At 44.1% G+C, this 26,289-nt stretch overlaps 1 protein-coding gene across 1 annotated transcript in view; it reads left to right on the top strand.

Annotated features, from left to right (window-relative positions):
* The window catches only part of LOC126474560 (uncharacterized), a 35,631-nt gene extending 14,732 nt beyond the window's left edge, over positions 1-20,899 (top strand). Inside the window, exons 6-12 of the mRNA XM_050102036.1 lie at positions 1,277-1,348; positions 2,247-3,119; positions 8,877-9,042; positions 11,225-11,342; positions 12,909-13,215; positions 16,767-16,898; positions 20,498-20,899. Of these exons, the coding sequence (XP_049957993.1) occupies positions 1,277-1,348; positions 2,247-3,119; positions 8,877-9,042; positions 11,225-11,342; positions 12,909-13,215; positions 16,767-16,898; positions 20,498-20,659 (1,830 nt within the window). The 3' untranslated portion in view covers positions 20,660-20,899. The remainder of the gene's footprint in view (positions 1-1,276; positions 1,349-2,246; positions 3,120-8,876; positions 9,043-11,224; positions 11,343-12,908; positions 13,216-16,766; positions 16,899-20,497) is intronic.
* Positions 20,900-26,289: the final 5,390 nt, after the last annotated feature.

Raw genomic sequence — 26,289 nt, 5'->3', positions numbered from 1 at the left:
CAGTAAACTGGTCCTAGGTTTCACACCTAGCGCTAATCTCAACCACTTTAGTAGAGAAATACGTTCTTTTTCAGAATTGAAGAACAATACTCAGCAAAGTTGAGACATTTCAAAGATGTAAATGGAGTATGATTTTATTGGCACGATTTGCTTTACACGGCTGCGTGAAATACGAGCAACTGCAGCCGTACCAAGTGCATTACAGTTTGCCAATTCCGTAAGTGTAGCAATCATCTGATTAACATGGCCAGATAGGATATTCTAAGGCCACTGTCAGGGGAAGTTAACAAAATAAGGTACAGAACGTTTCATTGCTTTGTATCCGATTAAAAGGTTCTCAGAAATTACTGCAACCAGTCGCCTTTTATGTAGATGTATTTTATTTAACCATGACCGGTTTCGAGCTGCCTAGCAACTCATCATCAGATGGTATATACATTTAGTGCTTTTTTGTACCCATTGTGTGGGTGGTTGAGTATCTGTGGCTAGACAGAAACGAGAACAAATAATCGCTACATGTGGTACAGTAACACGAAATATTTACAGCATAATTTATGTTTAACGTATAAGAGCAAATAATCACTACATGTGGTACAGTTACACGAAATATTTACAGTCTAGCCACAGATACTCAACCACCCACACAATGGGTACAAAAAAGCACTAAATGTATATACCATCTGATGATGAGTTGCTAGGCAGCTCGAAACCGGTCATGGTTAAATAAAATACATCTACATAAAAGGCGACTGGTTGCAGTAATTTCTGAGAACCTTTTCACACCACAGTCGCAGTGTTCCACATCCACAATGGATAAAAGTCTTGTATCCGATTAGTCACACACTGTTCTTTGTTTAGGTTGCTAGGAAGTTCTCAAAACGCGAAGAAGGTGCGTTGCACTTCTGATTTGGTCGTTTATAATGAAACTTAGTTTTGTAGCAATAAAGAGGCTTTCACATGATAGACTGATGTGGGGAGCTTGGTCAGATCAATCTTAGAACTATCACAACAACATCAATGCAACATTCATCGGAAATTAGTTGAGATGTTGTCCGTTACCAGTGAACCGGCATGAGGCGTCTGCGCTAACTCCTGTATCGTTTGAGCATTGATCTGCTATGCTCAGCGTATTGACTGTTTCTTATGATAATCACTAATTTTATTGTAATAGCAGAGGCGGTTCTGATGATAATGCTTTATAACCTTGCACTGACTGTATATAACACCTCACAAAAGCCTCGCTTGTACAGCTAAAATTTAAACCTGCTTTTTGTAGCGTGAGGTGACGGAAGACCCGGATGTGGCCAGCACATCTGAGTCCGATGCCAGTGGCGGTTCTGTAGACGCAGTAAGTTACTCACATTGCACACGCATAAGAACATATGCACATTTCCTTCAGTTGCAGTTTACGGAATTCAATAATCTGTCGATGGAGCAAGACGTCATCTTCTGTGCTGGTGCATCTGTGCTACAGGGCTCAAAAGGCCACAAATCGATTTATTTCATGCAATTCCACAACATTTACAATAGTCGATGAAAGTACGTAAATTATCCTGCAACGTAAATATCAGCGATTACTTTTTAATCTAGCGATCTGTACGTCAATGATTCTGTTTCTTTATTCAAACAGCACTGATCGTTCTCGTCCACTCTTTATTACTTAGTCGGATGTCAGAAATGCTGGACCACGACTAGGTATATGGCCGTGGACATAGGTGATCGGCCAAAGACGCCGGTACATGAGAGATACGTTCTGCATTGTGTATGGTGAATGGACATTCATACTGTTTCACTGCATGCATCCATTTTTCCCAATACCTATCGGAACGTTGTGAAACGGTCACTTGTTTCAATCCGAGCTACGAATCACGCCTTTGAGCAGTATCCTTAACCTATCCATCACCGCCATCCTCTCCTCCCAAAGAGGCACGTGGGGTACATTCCTGGTTCAGTTGACTAAAAACATTTAGTAGTTCACATCTACTAAGAAACCTAAAAACCTAACCAAACCATCATTAGATAGAAATTTATTGCAGTAATTTTTACTAATAAAGCGTAGTTTAGAGAGGATGTAACGAATGCACGCGGGGTAGAAAGGTCGGTGTGATTCGTCTACGGGTAGTGTGATTGTGGAAAGTGGCAAGCTGGTAGTTTGGGCGTAACTGTGGTGGGGTGTTCACTTGGTAGTCCAGCGCTGTTACAGCGCGTGCCGCGCAAAGGCTGAAGGTTGCTGCTCGTGTTCACAGCGCCTGCTAGGCGAAGACAGCAACGTCAAGGTGAACCCCACGTTCGGAGTGTCGTTCGGTCTGCCTCAGGGAGGAGGGGGAGGTTATCCCTTGAACCCGTTCGGTCCCAACCCTGCCATCAACCCTTACGGCGGCTCCGTCGGTGGTCCCGGAGGCATCAACCTCGGGCTCGTCAGTGTGAACCCGCTAGTGTCCGTGCAGGTGACCAAAGACGAGTACGGAGGCAAGGTGGTGAAGCCTCTCGTCAACCTGCACGTCACCCCCAACCCGGGCCTCGTCCACAAGCTGGGCAGCCTTCTGCACGGCGGCTTCCACAAGCCCGGCTACGGCCTCTTCCACAAGCCGGGATTCCCCTCCTACGTTAAGCACGATCACGATCACCACCATCATCACGTGCACGTTTCCAAGCCCGCACCGGTCTATCACAAACCACATTACTACTACCCGCCCAAGCCCTACTACCCGTACAAACCAGCGCATTACTCGAATGGCTACTATCAGTCTGGGCCCAGCTATTACGGCCAAAATTACTACGACGCCTACCGCACGAACGACGACGATGTGGAGGAAGGCAGTGACGAAAGCGCCCCTTACTACTCTGACGGCTACGCCCCGTCTGGAGGCTACATTGACGACGAGGAGGACGCCTACTACGGGCGCAGCGGCCGTTCCAACATATCCGCCCTGCCCCAGTCCCACCCCCACAACCCGGCCCCTCCCGCTGGCTCCTCCCCCGAGGCAGGGCAGACCCGGGGCAGCGGTGTGGCCTTTCCCAGTGACAGACGCAGCTTCACCGAAGCCGACGACTACGACGACAAGCGCACCAAGCGACACTCTGAGCCTCCAGCCCCGCAGGTGGTACACCGCCAGAAGGTGAGTAGCCTCGACGTTGCCCTGGGAGCGACACAGGCCAGCCGGACAATCGTAAAGAGAACACATCCTCCCTTTGAACAATATCTCCAGTACAAAGCACAATAGGATAGTTAGTTTGAAAAGCTTGTAAGGATACTGCAGGGTAAGTTGTTCTGAAAAATAACTGTTGAGAAAAACATTCGATACACTGCACCGTTTCTAATTAGCATTGAAGTCAGCGAACCAGGCAACTGCGCCCCCAAATTCAAGTGGCCTACCAGAGATAACTAGTTTCAGTTGTTCTCACAGGGTAGATGACTGCGCACGGGACTGCTACAGCCTCTGGCTGAGGTTCGACCCTTATTACCGTCCCATGTCCGACTTCTATGTCGTTCTCTTGTTAGGTTTCAGGACACCAAAGGAAGAACACATTTGGTTCAAATGGTTCAAATGGCTCTGAGCACTATGCGACTTAACTTCTGAGGTTATCAGTCGCCTAGAACTTAGAACTAATCAAACCTAGCTAACCTAAGGACATCACACACATCCATGCCCGAGGCAGGATTCGAACCTGCGACCGTAGCGGTCACGCGGTTCCAGACTGAAGCGCCTTTAACCGCACGGCCACACCGGCCGGCGACACATTTGGTGACACCATCTCTGACGGGTCGCTTGAAACTGCGCATGGAACGGCCTGATTGGCTAATTGCAATGCTAGTAAACTCGGAAAGGTGCAACATATCGAATTTTTACTTAACAATTATTTCTCAGCGCAACCTACTCTGCAACAACCTTGCAAGATTTCCAGACGGTCACTGACCACCTTGTGTATCACGATTTCCACATGAGTGGTTGAACCCTGCTTCTTCGGAATGAGTTTCCAGTGTCCTCACTACTACATCATATTTTTCGACATGTGAAACGAACGAAATGCTAAAGAAACGGCCTGAAACCTCTATAACTAGGCCTAAAATGATACCCACAGGGTTAGTTAAGAGACATCGACGAGTCGCAGGGATCTGTAATCGCTTGTTCAAGTAAGGGGGGCACGGGATTCCTCACCTTAAATGTACTTTCGAGAAGTGTACCTCGAGCGAAAAAAGAGAGAAATTTTTGCAACCATTAAGATTTAGCACACATGTCACTTCATGGCCTATCCTAAGAGATTATCTAATGCTCCGCTTTAAATACACAATATCAAAGTTGGAGGTTACCTTGCGAGTAGGAGAAGGAAGTGGTTTCTTAATCGTTTTAACGTCAAGAATAGCTATGTATTATTCATAAAGAAATGCTGGAAAAACAAAAAAGAAGTTGATTATGAACTGCATTTATCCTCCTTCTCGTCTGCCTCTGAAATCTAGTCTGCATCAAAAGAGAATATGAAAGTATTCACAATAATTCGACATACGCCTACATGTCCATTTCATTACCCGTATCCATAAGATGGGGACAACATGTTATGTTCATAAACTACTCTGTCAGTACTGTTATTAATTTGTGAATCATTGGGACACAGCAGTTCAGTTTCCACAAGCGATGATAAAAGATTTACGTTTCCAAGACAATTAGTAGATACCATTCCAGGCGCTTTACCAAATTCGTGGCCGGCCGTGGTGACCGAGCGGTTCTAGGCGCTTCAGTCTGGAACTGCGCGACCGCTACGGTCACAGGTTCGAATCCTGCCTCGGGCATGGTTGTGTGTGGTGTCCGTAGGTTAGTTAGGTTTAAGTAGTTCTAACTTCTAGGGGACTGCTGACCTCAGATGTGAAGTCCCATAGTGCTCAGAGCCATTTGAAACATTTGAACCAAATTCCTCTGTCCAGTTCTACAAATCTTCTGACCGCTTTACCCGACATAACTTCATAATAATGACAACGAACTGCTTACGGCGCAGAACACATTCGTAATAACCGTCAAATAAATGTTCAGATAAACTTCCAGAAGCCGAAATAACTGAAGCCGCTTTCCATCGATAATTACTACCAATGATTTTAAGGTACACTTCCAAGAGTAATACCGACGTTTACTGAATGCCCTTTGCGTTCCCGAGTCTGAGGGTGTTTCTCAAGAGCTGGTTGTGTCTCGCTGCCTGTGTCGTTTCCATTCTGTTCCTGACAGATGGTTCTCAATCCTGTACTGAGTGTTCGCAGGCGACCGCCAGACGCTGAAACTGACAACTGCAAATGTGGCAAGACGAACGCTGACCAAGGATGGACTTCGGCGCCATGTCCTGGCGCCATGGACCTCTGGTAGACTCGACGTGACCCATTTCTCTCTCTCTCCCTCTCTCTCTCTCTCTCTCTCTCTCTCCCTCCCTCTCCCTCTCTCTCTCTCTCTCTCTCTCTCTCTGTAGCATTTATGACGAACAGACTTCTCAATTACAATTCTTACCGCAGGATCATTGTATGCTTAGTACGCCATATTTGTCCTTGCTCTATAATAGAACAACCATGTCTCACCATAACACTAATAAATTTTGTTGATAGTACTGTTGTACTTCCGGGCTATAATGGCTAAATTCTCTTTAATTACGGTTTTTAATCACGCTGATTCTCAAGTTTAATGCCAGCAGCGTGTTCGTACATTCTCGTGAGTAACGCAAATGCACTACCAGTTTCCTACCTCCCTGCTCGCCGCTGTGCCTCCGTGAACTTGAGTGCGGAGCTCTTCTCGGTGCTTTCACTCCGGACGCCGCGTGTAAAACATTCGTCCGGCTGTGCTCGGGACTTTCACGGGAGCTAGCCAGGAGCCGTGCACGCTTGGGGAAGCGTGGTGCCTGGAGAAAGCCTCCGCTATTATTCCTCTGACACTGCCATGTCTGTTTTTCCAGTGTCACCTGGTCCTCACAAAAGTCTTTCCACTTGCTGTGCCTGTCACAGTCTCGGCCGGCATGTTCTCCTTCTCTCTGGTTTTTGATTCACCGTGTTTTAAATTTGAAGAAATCGAAATATGCGTTGCTGTACGGTCAGTTTTGTGTGTACAATTTTCCTCTGCCGTGAAAGATCAGTCGTGGTCTAACACAGCTGCATAACATATGAGATGGCGTACTTTCCTAACAAGAATCCAACTCGACAGTATTAAATTTTCCTTTTTGATGTTACAGAAAAATTTCTCCTTCATTACAGCTTATTATAACACGCTCTCTGGTTTCATTCAGTATTATATAGCGTAACATTAATCATTTAATTCTGTATTTACATATAATAGAATTTATTGCACAGATGTTGTATCGCGTACGAGGTGAAATTTGTCCTATAGCAAACATACCAACTTAAAATGTTTCAAAAAGAGCAATGGATATCTAAGAGACTGTGGACTTAGCTCTAAAAGTAAGTGTTGCTTTTGAAATTGTTCCTGTAACACTGGTGCATCGGATGGTAGTTACGATTTGCTCCTTGAAAGCTAAATAATATGTTTACAATAAGTTTTTTGTTAGTTCTCTTTAATGTTGTGCATGTGTTGTAATAAAATAAGCGGAATGATTAATCTTTTTCTTTTCTCATTAAGATATGTCCGCATTCCCTTGTTGCAATATATAAAATTTGCTGATTAACAAAAAACTAACCGTAAAATATACTGTTTTAAGTACGAGTATTTAGATGTTAAAGCATTCATACGAGCTCCACTCGCACATAAATAATGACAGATTTTAGCATCGTACACATTCCATGACCATCTGAAAATAAAAATTAACAATTAAAAGTTACATTTCACAGAAGGTACGAAAATAGTAAATGAGGATCTTGTAAAAGATATTTAGAAAGGAACGTGGCCGTTTTCAAACACTTCAGCGACTTATAGGCGTTGATAATTGGCCCACTGAATAAAATGTCTGACAGACAGAAGAGATGTTTTCACATCTGTATCACAGTATTTTCTCTGTGACGATTCCTTCTGTACCATGAATAATTACTCAATTAAAAACTTGCAAGTGACCGGCATGTAATATATAGGATGATTCAGCTGCCTACACCTATGGGTTTTGCGCAACCCGCAAAGCCTTCAAGATTTTCATATTCTCTCCCTCGCTACATACAAACTATCATTCCTACGGACAAAATGAGCACAACCTTTTTGTAAGAACTTTAATGTAGTTAAATTTTGCACTGGAATATGTTTTTGGCAGAGGCTGTAGTTTTCGAATTATGCAATAAAAACGTACCAAAGTGACCTAAAATGCGTTTTTCTTGAATAACTAGAAAACTGTGGCCTCCAGCGGAAACATATCCTGGTCAAGATTTAACTACATTAAATTTCCTACAAAACGGTCGCTTCAATTGTTTCTTTGGGGCAAATAGTTTGCACGTAGCGACCGAGAGAATATGAAAATCTCGCTTGTTATTTTTGAAGGTGTTGCAGGTTGCATAAAACCCACAGGTACGGGCAGTCGAATCACCCTATATACATATATTTTACACTCTTGCCGTTTTAAGGCTTGTATTTGAGTAATGTTTGTGTGGGTTGGTGGTGTAGCGGGTTAGAGAACAAGAGTCCGGCCCTGGAAGTCCTGGTATAATCCTAGAGGAGGGCAGGGACTTTTCCTCGTTTCAATCCCTCTGGGAGAGACGTAACTCAACCTGCTACCAAATGAGTGCCGGGGATGTTTCCCGGGGGAAAAGGCGACCTGGGTGATGGCGCCGCCACCCTGAGCCGGTGCAAAGAAAGGCTGCACTCTACCTGCAGTTACGAGAACTTGATGTACAGAACACTGGAATTCTCTAAGTATAAGCCGGTGTAAATATTCTTTGTTACCTGATGATGGTTGGGTGATCGAAACTGGTAGCGTATAAAGGTGTATTTCATCAGGAGCTCTCGGTTATTTTTTAAATACCGGGTGATCAAAAAGTCAGTATAAATTTGAAAACTGAATAAATCACGGAAAAATGTAGATAGAGAGGTACAAAATGACACACATGCTTGGAATGACATGGGGTTTTATTAGAAACAAAAAAATAGAAAAGTTAAAAAAATGTCCGACAGATGGCGCTTCATCTGATCAGAATAGCAATAATTAGCATAACAAAGTAAGACAAAGCAAAGATGATGTTCTTTACAGGAAATGCTCAATATGTCCACCATCATTCCTCAACAATAGCTGTAGTCGAGGAATAATGTTGTGAACAGCACTGTAAAGCATGTCCGGAGTTATGGTGAGGCATTGGCGTCGGATGTTGTCTTTCAGCATCCCTAGAGATGTCGGTCGTTCACGATACACTTGCGACTTCAGGTAACCCCAAAGCCAGTAATCGCACGGACTGAGGTCTGGGGACCTGGGATGCCAAGAATGGCGAAAGTGGCGGCTGAGCACACGATCATCACCAAACGACGCGCGCAAGAGATCTTTCACGCGTCTAGCAATATGGGGTGGAGCACCATCCTGCATAAACATCGTACGTTCCAGCAGATGTTTATCAGCCAGGCTGGGGATGATGCGATTCTGTAACATATCGGCGTACCTCTCACCCGTCACGGTAGCAATTTTGCTGTCCAGCGCCATCTGTCGGACATTTTGTGACCTTTGCTTTTTTTGGTTCTAATAAAACCCCGTGTCATTCCAAGCATGTGTGTCAATTTTTACCTCTCTATCTGCATTATTCCGTGGTTTATTACGTTTTCAAATTTATACTGACTTTTTGATCACCCGGTACATAAGAACTGTGGGGCACCACCTGCACGACTCACGATACTAGTTGTGTAAATAACGCACATTTTTGTTGGTGACGCAAACAGGAGAGAACAATGAGGTGGAGACTAACAGTTTGCCTGTGTGCTCCACAGAGACAGGCGTTTGGCGGCCGGTGCGGCCCGCGGCTGGTGTGCTGCCGCAGGCCGTCGCAGCCTGCCCACCGCCCCTCGCAGGCCGGCCAGTGCGGACGCAGGAACGCGCACGGCATCAACGGACGCATCAAGACTCCCGTCTACGTCGACGGCGAGAGCGAGTTCGGTGAGTGCACCCCAGTCTGACTACCCGTACATGCCTACAACATACGGCAAACAGAGTTTTAGACTGTCTAAATGATAAATAAGAGTGAAATTGCAATGAAATGAACACCCTTAGCTGCTTACAGGCGTTGACATACGTCAACGGGGACAGATGAAAATGTGTGCCCCGACCGGAACTCGAACCCGGGATCTCCTACTTACACGGCAGACGCTCTATCCATCTTTTTTTATATATTTAGATTCTTAATAAAAAGCAATACTTTTTCACAAGTAGAAACTTATTTTTCGTTTTAAAACAACTATTTAAAAGTTGTGCACAGAAACAGAAGGAAAAAAAAGTGCTGGAGGAGGAATCGAACTCGAGACCTCCGGCGCAAGAGTCCGAGCCCTAACCATCTTTTTTTTAATTTTATATATATATATATATATATTCAATGTCAATCCAACTGAGCCCCCGAGGACACAGAGGATAGCGCGACTGCAGGGATTTATCTCTGGCACGCCTCCTGCGAAACCCATATTCTCAACGTATTGTCCCGCACTACATTCGTAGTGCCCCCGCCCATTATACTCATTACTCGCGGCGCGTTGCCGATTCCCGTAAAGAGTTCGGGCACTGTTTGTGCATTCGCACAGAAGAAGAAGATGGTCAAGTGGCCGGTGAGCCTTAACTATATGTATACTAAGATACTAGTATATATAAATAAGAGTGACACGAAATAAATTTTACATAATACTCTCTGAGCACCCGGCGTTGCCCGAGTATGTGGGACCGATAACCTAGCAGTTTCGTACCTTCCCCCCTGTTTTAAACCAACCAACCGGGTATGTATTTATTCCAATCTTCTATAAGTTAGTCCTCTCCTCTTCCCTTCTCTCTGTCCATTTCCTCCTCCCCTCGTCTCTGTCCATGTCCTCCTCTCCCTCCCTGTGTTCATTTTCGCTGTGCCTCTGTCCATCTGCTCCTCCTCTTCAAATATCTATCTCCTCCCTTCCTCTCTCTATCTATCTCTTTCTTTCCCCGTTCTCTCGCCACGTTATGACACGCATCTCAAAAGGACGCTGATAGTTCTTTCCCCCACAGTGTCTCTTTCCATATCGTAACTACTGTCTGTACCAAATTTATTTGAAATTGTTCCAGGGATTTGAGATGTGCTTTACCCGTAGCTTTGTCCACATCCCTACATCTCTAAAGTATTTCACAAATATTTAAAATATTTCACACGTTTTTGTACACATATTTCATCCGTATCTCTAGTGAAGTTCGTTCTACAGTTTCGGTTTCACGCAGCTCAATGTTTATGATGTCGTAGCTCCTCTCCTGTTTGTCATACAGTGATATAATATTGCAGGTACGTCCAGTGGTATATGTGTCTACCGTCTACGAAATGTAAAGAAGGAATAAAGTAAAGCGTCATGCATGCTGCGACATATTTTCATGCATCGCAGTGTTCATGGCGTCATTTCTACTGAACTATCTCTCGTACAATAATGTTTTTCTATGTACATTCCGCAGCATATTTGGATACCGTCTGTGAAATGTGTTTTGAATAGAGCTAGTAGCAAAGAAGTAATAAATTTAAAGGTGTGCATGATGTGGCTGTTTTTCACGAATCTTGATGTTTCTGAAATATCTCCTGCATAATGTGTCGTAGAGTGTATAATTTTGCTTCAACTTCAGTTGTATATGTGCGTACTGTCTGCAAGATGTGTCGGGAATGAAATTAGTAATAAAGAAGTCATAAATTAAAACTTCATGCTTCATGCAGCAGTTTTTACTGCACGAACAGCGAAAATGTAGAGACCGATGAATTTTTTTTCTTTCGTCATTTCGTGGGGAATTGTAAGCGATAAAATGTTTTGTAAATGTTTGAAATTATGTTCAAAGTCTGTTGCAACTCATTAAGTGCTCTCAATCTCATATACTGGATGAATAAAGAAAGGGTATTCGCATGTCGTGGGACTCAATGCTTTTCCGCCCCACCCATTTTATAGGTAGGTGGTTCTTACCTACACACCGATTCTTCCCAGACAGTAAGTGATCCGTGTACCAAGTTTGATTGAAATCGGTTCAGTGGTATAGGAAGAGATCTGGAACATGCGTATATACATGTATACGTACAATCATTTTTTTATAATATGTACGGATTTTTTCCAGTAGCTGAAATTCTCCTCCATTACAGGCGAGTACCCATGGCAGGTGGCCATCTTGAAGAAAGATTCCCAGGAGAGCGTCTACGTGTGTGGTGGCACTGTCATCGATGAGCTACACATCCTCACTGCCGCCCACTGCGTCAAATCGTAAGTAGGGCAACGTCTTCACGTCAATACAAGAATTTACCTCGTTGAGTGTCTAGAGAGACCGCTTCTCGTTTCTTAAGCTGCAGAAAGTCAATTAAACCACTGCTCCCTTTGTTTGGCATCGTGTAAAGATTTTACGTAATGATGAATCCTCGAAAAATATCTGTTTGGCTACTGAAAGTAACGCCAGTGTCCCAACAGTGTCGTACCAGCAGTCTGATGTACTTCCTTCCAGACAAGTCTTATGACGGGGAGTCTACAGAGGATATGGAGATTAATGTGAGATCCACAACTGATGTGCTCTGGAGTATTTTACTCAAAAACGAAGTACAGTGTTTTTTAACGCCTTTTTCCCGTACTTAAAACGCTATAGGTTTTAACTGTACCAATATTTTAATCCTCGTAACTAAAATTTTTCCTTTCCTGTTTTCTCCCCTTTTACTAATATTCAATTTTCACTTTCTTACCACGAACTAATTTACATGACACGTAATAATATCTTCCCGTCTTAGGTCTGTATTGGGCTCCACTATCCTTCTTCCAATGAACCACGTTTTGAATCTTCTTTCCTTTTATTTCTCAGAATGCGTCTTTTATGTTAAGAAGGGCTCATTTCCATTTCGTTCCTTTTATTTAAAAAAAGTCTGTGGATGGTTCGTCGTAATTAGTATCAACGAGGACAATTATATTTTATGTTTTCTTTACTCGCTTGTTTAGTTAAGTGTTTCGACTAATTTCATTTCGTTCTCATGGTCTAGTAATCCTGATTTAGAGTGACCATGACTTCCCCAAATCGTTCATGGAAATGCCCAAGTGGATCTTTTAAAACAGACTTTATAAATAAAACGCGGTTTTATTAAAGTGTTTTAATCCCACCCGAGTTCCTGAAGCATTTCCGTAACACTCGCGTGATGATCTAGCAGCCCGCCTATGAATTGCTTCTATGTCCTACCTCAATCCGATCTGATAGGGATCCCAAACGCTCGAGCAGTAGTCAAGAAAAGGTCGTATTAGTGTTTTATAAGCGGTCTCCTTTACAGATGAACCACATCTTCCCAAAGTTCTACAAATGAACCGAAGACGACTATCCGCCTTCCCCACAACTGCCATTACATGCTTGTCCCACTTCATATCGCTCTGCAATGTTACGCCCAAATACTTAATCTACGTGACTGTGTCAAGCGCTACACTACTAATGGAGTATTCAAACATTACGGGATTCTTTTTCCTATTCATCTGCATTAATTTACATTTATCTATATTTAGAGTTAGCTGCCATTCTTTACAACAATCACAAATCCTGTCCAAGTCATCCAAGTCAACTTGTATCCTCCTACAGTCACTCAACGATGACACCTTCCCGTACACCACAGCATCATCAGCAAACAGCCGCACATTGCTATCCACTCTATCGAAAAAATCATTTATGTAGATAGAAAACAACAGCGGACCTACCACACTTCCCTGGGGCACTCCAGATGATACCCTCACCTCCGATGAACTCTCACCATCGAGGACAACGTACTGCGTTCTATTACTTAAGAAGTGTGGTGTGCTCTCCTGCAGGTACTCGCCGTACGACCTGCGCGTGCGCGCGGGCGAGTGGGACGTGAACCACGACGTGGAGTTCTACCCGCACGTGGAGCGCGACGTGGCGCAGGTGCAGGTGCACCCCGAGTTCTACGCGGGCACGCTCTACAACGACCTGGCCGTGCTGCGACTCGCCTCGCCGATCGACTTGGCGCGCTCGCCGCACATCTCCCCCGCCTGCCTGCCGCCGCCAGGCGCCGACTTCTCGGGCCAGCGCTGCTGGGCCACCGGCTGGGGCAAGGACGCCTTCGGCGACTACGGAAAATACCAGAACATACTCAAGGTGCGTGCCAAACTGACCGGGCCGGCCGGTGTGGCCGTGCGGTTCTAAGCGCGTCAGTTTGGAACCGCGTGACCGCTACGGTCGCAGGTTCGAATCCTGCCTCGGGCATGGATGTGTGTGATGTCCTTAGGTTAGTTAGGTTTAAGTAGTTCTAAGTTCTAGGGGACTGATGACCTCAGTAGTTAAGTCCCATTGTGCTCAGAGCCAACCAAACTGACCGGTTTCAAGTAGTCGGCGTTTGACAGCTAGCGGAGTTGCACTGCTCCGGCCGGCCGGAGTGGCCGAGCGGTTCTAGGCGCTTCAGTCTGGAACCGCGAGACCGCTTCGGTCGCAGGTTCGAATCCTGCCTCGGGCATGGATGTGTGTGATGTCCTTAGGTTAGTTAGGTTTAAGTAGTTCTAAGCTCTAGGGGACTGATGGCCTCAGATGTTAAGTCCCATAGTGCTCAGAACCATTTTGCACTGCTCCGGACACCAGTACACCAATGGGAGACTGCCGTTCTTGACACCCCTGCTAGGCAGAGCATAGCTGGGGCCTGCCATTATTCTAGTTGAAAACTTTTCCAGAAGCAAAAACTTCGCCTGTTCGAGAAAAAAGCTTTACTCAGGCACTTATGCAAATTAACAATATTTGACATGATTAGAGACATTACCGATATCTACACCGCAAATTAATCTCATAGATATTATCTCATTTTTCTAGCACATAAAGACTTTTAACAGAACACAAACGCGCCGTTTTCCGAAACTTGTAGGCAGAAAGCGCAACTCTCAATCGTTCCACGCATCCTACTTGTAGTACCGCTTCTCTACAGACGTTTTGTAAACTGGTTCTTTACTTAACGGTCACGGTAGAAACTCTTCAATATGGCGATTTACGTAGAGTAACGAAGCTGTGGAAGTCTCAAGCTGAAGCAAAGAAACCACTGTAGCACAAGTTGCTGGAGACGGAGCCAGCAAGTAGAATGCCGATGTAGATTGCTAAAACAGCCAAATTCAAGAAACAAGGCAAGGTCGTCGCGCACCAGAGTCAGTAGTACCAAGAGAGAATTCCGAGAGTTAGTAGTCCAAGACAGTAATGAAGCCTCGTTATACTGGTACTGTTATGGCGGCTGATCAGTAGCTTCATAGACAGATATCAATTCTCGGCTTTAAAGCCGAACGGCAGGAGTCGCACCTTCTTGGTGTCGGCGTCGCTGCGTACCTGCGCATGGCCCTTTGGGAGTAATCTGAAGGCGCTGTCTCGCTTACAGTTAAAGTTTCTGTTTCATAGTGTATACTGGCGTTGTAGGATGTTTTAGTGGAAAAAGCGGACAGAGATTGGTGAGGCACAAAACCTAGTCGGAGTCTACTTTCAACAATGAATTTTTAATAAAGTGCTCGTCGGCACCTTACACAATCTCAATAACATTACTAGCGTATAAAAATAATTCTGATAATGATTCTCAGCATATATCATGCTCCTAGATTGTGACACGTTTCAGAACGAAGGCCCTTCGCGGCAACCATAATACAAACGGTACTCTACCGCAAATAGTTTAATTTCTTATTTCATCATCTCGGATCCATCGCAGTCCATTGTCTTTTCAGGCATTCCTCGCGGTTAATTCGAAATACATTAATATTGTCAGTGCCATCAAGCCTGTCACAGGAAGTATTTGTGTTATTGTCATCATGCCAGTTGTGTCACCGGGAGAGGAGGTGCAGTAGTTAGCACACAGCACTAGCATTCGGGAGGACGACGGTTCAAACCCGCGTCCGGCCATCCTAATTTTTTCACGTGATTTTCCTAAATTACTTCAGGCAAATGCCTGGATGATTCCTTGAAAGGGCACGGCCGACTTCCTTCCCCATCCTTTCTTCATCCGATGGGACCCATGACCTTCCTGTTTGGTCTCTTCCCCCAACCAACCAGTTGTGTTACGGAGTTTGCAGTGTCGATAACCGATTACATCGCGATTGGGACCAGTCTTAACGGTTTCTTCTTGGGCGCCAGCAAATGTACAATGAATCGCGAGGTACTCTCTCCGTCTCGGGGAATTTCGTTCACCAGTTGATATTTGTGGTTCCTATGACGGTGGAGAGTCACCGGAGCAGGTAGCCGCACTTTTACCTGGAGACACTGTCTAGCAAGCACACACAACAGAGAGAATGAGCAAACCTCAAAATGCATTCTGCCGCTGCATCCTGAATAACGTAGCAAAAGTCTATGAAAGTCTGGACACTGATAAAAATTTTCTTGTCTGGCCGTCGGTAATAATTTCACCAGTCTCCCATATTTTCATCACTTACAATTTCAAACGAAGCTATATGGTATTGTATTGTATGTTAATCGGAGGCCTAGAAACGACGGAGAGGCTCCATCCCTGTCGCAGCCGCAGTGGTCCACAACCCCACAACAACTACCGCAGTCCACTCCATCCCTCCGCCGCACCACACCGTGTGCGGTTCGGTCCCCGGTGGACCCCCCCCCCCCCAGGGAACGTCTCACACCAGACGAGTGTAACCCCTAAGTTTGGGTGGTAGAGTAATGGTGGTGTACGCGTACGTGGAGAACTTGTTTGCGCAGCAATCGCTGAGGCGGAATAAGGGGAACCAGCCCGCATTCGCCACACAGATGGAAAACCGCCTAAAAACCATCCACAGACTGGCCGGCTCACCGGACCTCGACACAAGTCCGCCGGGCGGATTCGTGCCGGGGACCAGGCGCTCCTTCCCGTCCGGAAAGCCGTGCATTAGACCAGCTATATGGTACTACAGACGTTTTCAAGTCTCGCACATCTGCGATGTATAGATGCACACTGAAGCGATGAATGAATATTTGTACCAAGTCCAAGATTCCTACCTGGGTCTCCTGCTCACTAGACAGATGCTCTAACCACTATGCCACCATGGCACAATGGCTTTGCACAACGGCACGATTCAGTCTGCATATGTACATCATAAAAGCCTGAGACTTGAAAAGGTCTCTTGGGCCATATAATTTCATTTGATTAAAGCACCTATGCCTCAGTTTCAGGCAGGATCCCCCGTTTCGATCGATGCTGAGGTGCTATTCGAATACAGTTGGAGAGCCTCTGCAATACTGTTTGAGATTCGGAGGAATACCAAAGAGGGCTGAGACGTTAATGGGAATTTGGATTGAAGAGGGAAGCGAGCTAGGGAAGACTCTGCAGATGTGCAACGTCACTGTGCCACAGTATCATATCGGTTAGTACAGTGAGCAGCAGCTGGTGAGCAGCAGACCCAGGTTCAAAACCCAGCCTCGGTACATATTTTCATTCGTCGCTTCAGCCTTACAATTTCATTTTACCCAGTTCATTTTCAAAAAATTTGTTGATTCGTACGTTTCCACATTTAAATCAACTTTTGTTCTCCTCTTCTCCATAAAGCATAATAAAGCCGAACTGCATACATTCGTTTTGTTACAGGGTGTGTCGTCACAATGTCGTCTACAGTATTTTAGTGCCCTAGGACTATAATTATTCCGAACAGCAACTATTGTGAAATTCTTGGCTCTGTCCCTAACGCCGCAGTGTTGACGCTTTGCAGGAGGTGGAGGTGCCCATCCTGCCGTTCCACCAGTGCCAGTCACTGCTCCAGCAGACCAGGCTCGGCTTCGACTTCCGCCTTCATAACGGATTCCTCTGTGCCGGAGGAGAAGAGGGCAAAGACGCCTGCAAGGTACGTACCAGATACAGGCAATCTGGAGGAAATTTCAAATTTTTATCCTAAATATTTGTTAGTGATACGAATTAAATTTAGGGTACGAACGTCTCACTGTTAACAAATCACGAAAAACTGAGAAAAATGTGCTAATAAGGCTGTCAGCTGATGCTATAGAAATTAAGTTAGTCCGAGGGAAACAAGAATCGTAACTTAATCTGGAAATATAGTTACAACACACCCGAAAAGTGTAAGTGTGCATGAGGAAGGACCAAAAATATGTCAAAGGGTCTCATTTCACCTGGTATCCTCATTTCAGAATGGGACCGACCTAGCATGAATGCTTCTTCTACATGGTTTATCAAACTCATCGTAGCGAACGTTGGTTGTTTTCGCTTTCTGTTTCACTAACAGTATGGACAAACAAAATGCATGGTGCGAAATATCCTTATGCGTCCATGTCACAGGGGCACTCTTTACCCTCCTGCAAGTCACTCCAGTGACTGCCTTAGGCAAAAGCCATTGCAAGGTTGCAGAAAGACTGAAAAATGTATTAATAGGAGAGGGCGCTTTCCAATTTATTCAACACACTGCACATAATTCTCTAGCCTCTGGACGCTACTCTAGTTTCTCTTTCGAACTGCGTTCTTATTAAAATCGTGAATACTTAAAAATTAATTATTTTAGTCAAAAAAGAAGCCATGCATACGAAGTACATATAGAAAATGGGTACATATATTTGTATAAATTTTGCTTCTAAAATCATTTAAAAGTCATCTAAGAGTATGAGAGTTAAAAAAACTTCCTTCCTCCAGTAGAAACTCAAAACTGGAAGGGTTAAGGTGCAAAATTGGGGTGGATCAAAATGAGAATGATCACAGGCGCAGGGGGCTAATATCACATCCAGATCTATTTTATGACACTGCTGATTTACAGCTCTTTTATATTTTTAAGAAATAATGATTTGGCACTGTAGCTACATGTCACTTTATGGAAACTAACAGTTTCGGTCAAACAAGAGGCTATCCTCACCAATAATAAAAAACAATATTAAACATTAACTACGAGGCATAGTCTAATAATACTGATCATTTGAATCAAGATTAACGTTATACATTAACTGCAACAAAATTATAGAATGTAGTAAAGACTTAACTGTTAAATTATGTAATATTTTATCAGGTCGAAGGAAAAAGCAGACCCAGTGGTTATGATTGAAAGTATATCCTGTAATTTATGTCTGTTGTTATCTTGAGCAATCAGTAAAGGAAATAAAGTAGAAATTGGAGAAGGCATTAAAAGTTCATGGAGGAGAAATAAAAGCTTCGAAGTTTCTCAGTGACATTGCAATTCTGTCAAAGAACAGCAGTTGTATGGAACAGATAGTGTCTTGAAAAGAAGCTACAAGATACACATCAACAAAAGGAAAACAAGAGTAAATTAAGCCAAGTTATGATGAGGAAAATAGATCAGGAAATAAGAAACTAAAAGTAGTAGGTGAGGTTTGGTATTTGGGCAACAAAACAAATGTTGATGGCCGAAATACAGAGGATATAAAAAGCAGACTCACAATAGCAAAAAAGGCGATTTTGAAAAAGATGAATGTGTTAATATGGAATAGGAGTCTGAATGTTAAGAAGTCTTATCTGAAGGTATTTGTCTGGAGTATACTGGCCTTGTGAGGAAGTGAAACGTGGATAAACAGTTCAGACAAGAAGAGACTAGGAGCATTTGAAGTGTGATGCTACAGAAGAATGCTGCAGATCAGATGAATGGAAATGATGACTAATGAATAACTATTGAATCGAACTGGGGAGAAAATTAATTTATGGCACAACGACTAAAGAGGGAATGAGCTGATAGGACACGTCTTAAGGTGTCAAGGAATCGATCGTTGTCTAATAGAGGAAAGCGTGGGTGGGTATAAATTACAGAGTGAGACCAAGGGATGAATACAGTAACCATGTTGAAGTAGTTATTCGGAGATGCAGAGACTTGCGTAGGACAGAATGGTGTGGAGAGCTTCGTCAAACCAGACTTTGGATTCAAGACCACAACAGAAACACGTATTTTCTATTAAGATAGTCTATGGTTTTACCTCAACTAGTTGTTTTAATGACGTGAAATATACACTACTGGCCATTAAACTTGCTTCACCACGAAGATGACGTGCTACAGACGCGAAATTTAACCGACAGGAAGAAGATGCTGTGATATGCAAATGATATGCAGTTGACCAGTGTTGCCTGGTGAAACGTTGTTGTGATGCTTCGTGTAAGGAGGAGAAACGCGTACCATCACGTTTCCGACTTTGATAAAGGTGTGATTGTAGCCTATCGCGATTGCGGTTTATCGTGTCGCTACATTGCTGCTCGCTTTGGTCGAGATCCAATGACTGTTAGTAGAATATGGAATCGGTGGGTTCAGGAGGGTAATACGGAACGCCGTGCTGCCTCCCAACGGCCTCATATCACAAGCAGTCGAGATGACAGGCATCTTATCCGCATGGCTGTAAAGGATCGTGCAGCCACGTCTCGATCCCTGAGTCAACAGATGGGGACGTTTGCAAGACAAAAACCATCTGTACGAACAGTTCGGCGACGTTTGCAGCAGCATGGACTATCAGCTCGGAGACCATGGCTACGGTTACCCTTGACGCTGCATCACAGACAGGAGCGCCTGCGATGGTGTACTCAACGACGAACCTGGGTGCACGAATGGCAAACCGTCATTTTTTCGGATGAATCAAGGATCTGTTTACAGCATCATGATGGTCGCATCCGTGTTTGGCGACATCGCAGTGAACGCACATTGGAAGCGTGTATTCGTCATCGCTATACTGGCGTATCACCCGGCGTGATGGTATGGGGTGCGATTGGTTACACGTCTCGGTCACCTCTGGCTCGCATTGACGGCACTTTGAACAGTGGACGCTACATTTCAGATATGTTACGATCCGTGGCTCTACCCTTCATTCGATCCCTGTGAAACCCTACATTTCAGCAGGATAATGCACGACCGCATGTTGCAGGTCCTGTACGGGCCTTTCTGGATACAGAAAATGTTCGACTGCTACCCTGGCCAGCACATTCTCCAGATCTCTCACCAGTTGAAAACGTCTGGTCAATGGTGGCCGAGCAACTGGCTCGTCACAATACGCCAGTCACTGCTCTTGATGAACTGTGGTATCGTGTTGAAGCTGATGGGCAGCTGTACCTGTACACGCCATCCAAGTTCTGTTTGACTCAATGTCCAGGCGTATCAAGGCCGTTATTACGGCCAGAGGTGGTTGTTCTGGGTACTGATTTCTCAGGATCTATGCACCCAAATTGCGTGAAAATGTAATCACATGTCAGTCCTAGTATAATATATTTGTCCAATGAATACCCGTTTATCATCTGCATTTCTTCTTGGTGTAGCAGTTTTAATGGCCAGTAGTGTAGCTTTTGCGCTAAAGCATAATATTTCAAAGATTTCCAAGATTTTTCTGGCGTAATGAAAAGAGACAACCGCAGTTCGTTACCGTTAAGTGAGAAACAATGTCCAGAAGTGAGGCGTGTCAGTAGCGTTTCGTCTGGCGCTGTGCGGCTGAACACGTGTGTGACGACGTGTTGCAGGGCGACGGCGGCGGGCCGCTGGTGTGCGAGCGCGGCGGCGTGTGGCACGTGGCCGGCGTCGTCAGCTGGGGCGTCGGCTGCGGCCAGCGCGGAGTCCCCGGCGTCTACGTGAACGTGGCGCGCTACAACGACTGGATACGCCGCGCCACCGGGAAGTACTGAGGCCGCTGCCCGCCCACCCACTCACACACCGTGTAATCGTCTGCTCACGCATCGTTAATTTATTTGTTGCTTCAACATCAACTATTGTTTCTGGATTCAAGGCCGTGCCATTGGCTACAAATAGACAATCTCAATGCCCCGGTCTGGAATTCGGGAGCACCAAGTACTGCATGTTACATGCACTCTCTATTGTTTGTCAGTAATTTTAAGGACTAGTGTGTACTCAATGTTTAAAGTAAATGTTAGCCTCTAAGTCAATTTTTATTTGTAACTTAATAAAAACATTTTACAAAACGTTACGTGTTTCTTATTTCATTAACAACCTGATATGTTTTGACATTGTGTTTTAGGCAATGAACAAAAAACATTGTTCAAATGGTTCTCAGCGCTATGGGACTCAACTTCTGAGGTCATTAGTCCCCTAGAACTTAGAACTAGTTAAACCTAACTAACCTAAGAACATCACACACACCCATGCCCGAGGCAGGATTGGAACCTGCGACCGTAGCGGTCTCGCGGTACCAGACTGCAGCGCCTAAAACTGCACGGCCACTTAGGCAATGAACGTTGAGGTCATCAGCGCCAATAATATACAACTTATGACTGACTGCTATTGTAATAAATAAGATCTGTAATTAGTGACCAGTCAAATAGTATATTAAAACGCATCTGCTTGAGTCAAAACAGGCGTGCATGCGCTCTCTCTCTCTCTCCCTCTCTCTCTCTCTCTCTCTCTCTCTCTCTCTCTCACACACACACACACACACACACACACACACACACACACACACACACACACAAACACAAACACACACACATATTTTGAGAATATCAATAAAATAATGAAAAATACAGAATTTTCTAATTAATACTAAATTTGGAACCATAAAATGAAGATGCATGTGTCGTGTTAATTACGCAAAAGATAGGATGAAGCAATCACCCTGTGATATACTACAGTGTCATTTCCGTCCATACGCAAAAGTCTGAATGACGATCTAGTTTACCCTGTGACTACCGCGTTCTGCTGACATATTCACATTAAAACCAAGTTCCCTTCCTTGTACCGTCATAAAAGAATACATTCAGTAAAAATACTTTTCACTATAGGCAGTACATCACAAATGTCGCACACAGGACGCAGGAAACCACGCAGTAGTAGGATAGGACCAGTGCATTGACTGTGGGAACAACTTCGGTTCTTCTACACAGTTAGATACGCGCAACTTCTTTTCAACTTCAGACAATACTCACATCCAACCACATTGTATCGTATTAATATTACTGGTCCCTCAATGTCATAACAAGTCGCAAAATGAAATGAAATGATCGTATGGCATCGCCGGCCGGGAAGCTCGGCCGCCGAGTGCGAGTCTTATTACACTCGACGCCACATTGAGCGACTCGCGTGCCGGTGATAAGGATGAAACGATGATGAGGACAACACAACACCCAGTCCATGAGCGGAGGAAATCTCCAACCCTGCCGGGAATCGAACCCGGGCCATCTGTACGGTACGCAAGCAAGTAACCACTCAGCTAAGCAGGCGAACTAGAGGAATAGATGGAAACCTCCTGCCGCGTTCACTTCTCAGTACTTTTCCTATAAAGCGTGCCCCATTAGTAGGTAAGCATACTTCCCATATCATGTTTACACAGCAACTGGGAACAAGAAACTCTGACATCTCACCTAATGTGGCAACAGGTTGAACACAAACTGATGTTTGGCCTTCTGTTCACGATGAATGCATTGTCTGGTCAGAAGTACCCAGACATCCCTACGTAATGTTCAATTGAGAGCCACACCTGCCATTATAAAGGGAAAGTACTGTGCTGTCAACAGGGAAGCAGTAACAGCAAAATTGGCGGTTCTAGAGAGCTCTGTGACTTCGAAGTTGGTCTGGTCAATGGTGATGAACTGAATGTCAGACCCATCAGGAACATTTCAACCCTTCTACAGTTGCCCAAGTCGACTGTTGGTGATGAGATTGTGAAGTGGAAACTTGAAAGAACAACCGCAGCTAAACCAAGACCAGGTAGACTTCACCTACTGATGGACAGGCACTGCCCAGCAATTCGTATATTGGTTGTAAAAAATTAAAAAATCGCATGAAAACTGCGGAACGAATCGCTTGTGAGTTCCACGGTGCTTCAAGTAGCACAGATAGCATAATGACTTTGCATAGAGAGTTATAAGTAATGGAGTATAATGTTCGAACAACTACTCATATAAGCAGTCAAAGCTAAATGACATATTAGGTGGTGCAAAGAGCAACGCCATTGGGGAGTGGATGACTGGACAGGAGTGGCAAACCGATGGAAGGATGTGGGTTTGATGAATGCCTAGAGAATATTGCCGTCCATCATGCGCAGTGCCAACAGCGAACTACGGAGGAAGTGGTGTTACAGTATTGGGGTGTTTTAAGTGGTTAGACTATGATCCCCTTATTGGCTTAACCAGACGCTACATATGGAGGGATACGAAGACAATTACAGCATCGTGTACTGAGTACAGTAGAGGAACAGCTCGGAGACGATAATTTTTTAGTATCAGTATGACAATGCCATAAAGCAGCGTTTGTCCGGCAATGGCTTGTGGGAAATAACATTCATGTAATGGACTAGACTGACCAGAGCCCGATCTGGACCCAACAGGAAACCTTTGCGATGAGGTCGACTTCCTCCAGACTCCAGCGTCCGTCATCACTACCCTCTCTTGATTCGGCTTTTGAGGAAGAATGGACTGTCATACCTACTTAGACATTCAGACACCTCTTTGAAAATGCCCCCAGCAGAGTTTTAAACAGTCAAAAAGACAAAGAGTGGACACACCCGAATTAACGTCCACTAATAGGTGTCTGGATACTTTTCATCAGAGAATGTGTAGAAAAGGTAATAGGTCTGCAACACCAAGTAACAGGCAAGAACAATTTGTCATTTCATTTATGGCTGATCATCCGACTTGTAAAATTTGGATCATATAGCACTTTTTATTTATTTATTAATTTATACAACACATAGAAGTACTCTGTATTAGTTGGAAATAAATGATGGCTTCGTAACTTAGCACCGAATAGATAATTAGATCGGTACTCCTAACTTTGTTTAATAGAAAACGTTGTTAATTATAATCTGGAAAGCAAAAATGGTAATAATCAATGGAATTACTTCATACGTTTTTTTCGAAAATTTGGAACGTACGAATATCAATCCTTGCAATAGTATCCATGTTGAGTTCTAAAACAGTTAAGTTTGTGTAGCCCTGAAACGATGAATCATGTGGTTAGCCAGTAGCGATGTGTACTGTGGGTGATCGTGCAGACAGAAAAGATGTGGAAGATAAGTCTGTCACGAGAGGTTCCCAGAACGTGTGACTAATGAGAAGGAACAAGGTTGTTAACGAAGTCTCTTGACAGGAAGTATGACTTCACGAGATTCGTACACATAAAGAGTTATCCAATATTCTAAGGCGGAGCCTTAATCTCAACAATAGTTATCAGTAGATAAGGACATATTACGTCATCATCCATGCCGAAGTGTCGAAGACACATATAGGAACACAAAAAAGCTAAGGAAATGTGTACATCCATCCGCTGTCTCTTAGACTCGTAGATTTTTTTTTAGTAAGTACATTAAAGTGATTCATTTACGTGAATGGTATTTTTTATGTAAGTAACATCAATTGATACCTGCAGCCAAGGCGATATTTGATTATAAGTTTCTGCACGTCCTGTGTGCCTTATAACTGAAAAATACATTTTTGATTGATCGGAGAAAATTCCAAGGTACGCAAATAATCTCATAAAATATTAAATATCTCCATAAAATTGCGCTCTGGGCTGTTTGCAGCGCTATAGATGGCGTAAAACATGTACCAGACGGTCATGTGACCATCCATCGCTGTCGTAAGTCGTGGCAGTGAAGTGGTTTGTATGTGCCAGACCATTCATGGAACCGGCGAGGTAAGACTGGTCCATTAGGATACGTGGAAGAATGGCTGATAGGATCTGTGTCCACATCGGGAACTGAGTTGCCCGATTTGTTGGTGTATAATGCCGGACTGTCCATCGCCGCTACAAGGAGTGCTGCACCATTAGCAACCATTCAAAACGCCGTAAGAACAGCTGTCGTGGCATGAGCCTAATAGACGGGGACTGTGGGAGAGTGTCACGCCTTATCAATGAAAATCGGTTTCAGACTCGACGGAGACTGTGTTGCTGCCAGTGAATTTAGGTCCGTCTCAAGAATTTCCGACAGAACAAAGAGATTAGATATGCATGCAATGGACATTTGGAGTCGGGCGCTCGCAAAAGGCCTTGTATCTACTCGTACACCCACATCCACATGATTACTCTGAAATTAATATTTAAGTGCCTGGCAGATGGTTTCATCAAACCAACTTCAAACTATTTCTCTACCGTTCTACTCTCGATCAGCGTACGGGAAAACGAACACTTAAATCTTTCCGCGCGAGCTCTGGTTTCTCTTACTTCATACCGATGAATATTTCTTCCTATGTAGGTGAGCGGCAACAAAATATTTTCGCATTCAGAGGAGAAATTTGAAGGTTGAAATTTCTTGAGAAGATCCTGCCGCGACGAAAAACACCTTTGTTTTATGATTGCCCCCCTAATTTGAATGTCATGTCCGTGACACTCTCCCTTATTTCGCGATAACACAAAACGAGCTGCCGTCCTTTGAACTTTTTCATTCCGTCCGTCAATCCTGTTAGGTAAGACTCTCATGCAGCACAGCAATACTCAAGTATAGGACGAACAGTCTTAGTGTAGACGGTCTCTTTAATAGACTTTCTCTCAATAAATCGGTGTCTTTGGTACGCTTTCCCCACAACATATGTACGTGATCGTTCCAATTTAAGTTAGTCGTAACTGTAGTCCCCCTTACAGCGGTTGCAGTCACAGCCTTTAGATTTACGTGATTTATAGTATATCCGAAATTTAGTGGATTCCTTTTAGTACTCATGTGAGTGACTTCACACTTATGAGGAACGGTGTCAAAAGCCTTCCGAAAATCAACAAATGAGAAATCAATTTGACATCCTCTGCCGATAACACTCATTACTTCGCGAAAATAAAGAGCTAGTTGTGTTTCACAGCAACGATATTTTCTGAATCCTCGTTGGGTAATTGCCAATAGATCGTTTTCTTCTAGGAAATTCACACTGTTCGAACACAGTATATGTTTCAAAATCGTGCTGCAAATCAACGTTAGTAAGTTAGCAGTTCATTCCTATTTCGTTTCTTAAGTATTTCTGTGACCTGTGCAACTTTCCATTCTTTAAGTACAGATCTTTCGACGAGAGAGGGGTTGTATATGATTGCTAAGCACAGAGCTGTTCTGTCAGCATACTCTGAAACGAACCTAACTGGTATACAATCTGGACCAGAGTCCTTTCCTTTATTACGCGATTTAATGGAGGCTATCTACGTCTAAGTTACTCAAGTTGGCAGTTGTTCTTGATTCACATTCATCAATATTTACTTCGTCTTCTTTGGTCAAGGAATTTCGGAAAACCGTGTTTAGCAACTTAGTACTTTATTGTTTACTCAGGAAAGCAAGTTATAAAGAGAAGTGTTCATTGCGCGTATTGATAGTCCAGTTGCTACGGGC

The sequence above is a fragment of the Schistocerca serialis genome, chromosome 4 (genome assembly GCF_023864345.2).
Source record: "Schistocerca serialis cubense isolate TAMUIC-IGC-003099 chromosome 4, iqSchSeri2.2, whole genome shotgun sequence".
In the NCBI taxonomy this organism is placed as follows: Eukaryota; Metazoa; Arthropoda; class Insecta; order Orthoptera; family Acrididae; genus Schistocerca; species Schistocerca serialis.
Note: the sequence above shows the minus strand (reverse complement) of the source record. Positions and strands in the feature narration are given on the sequence as shown.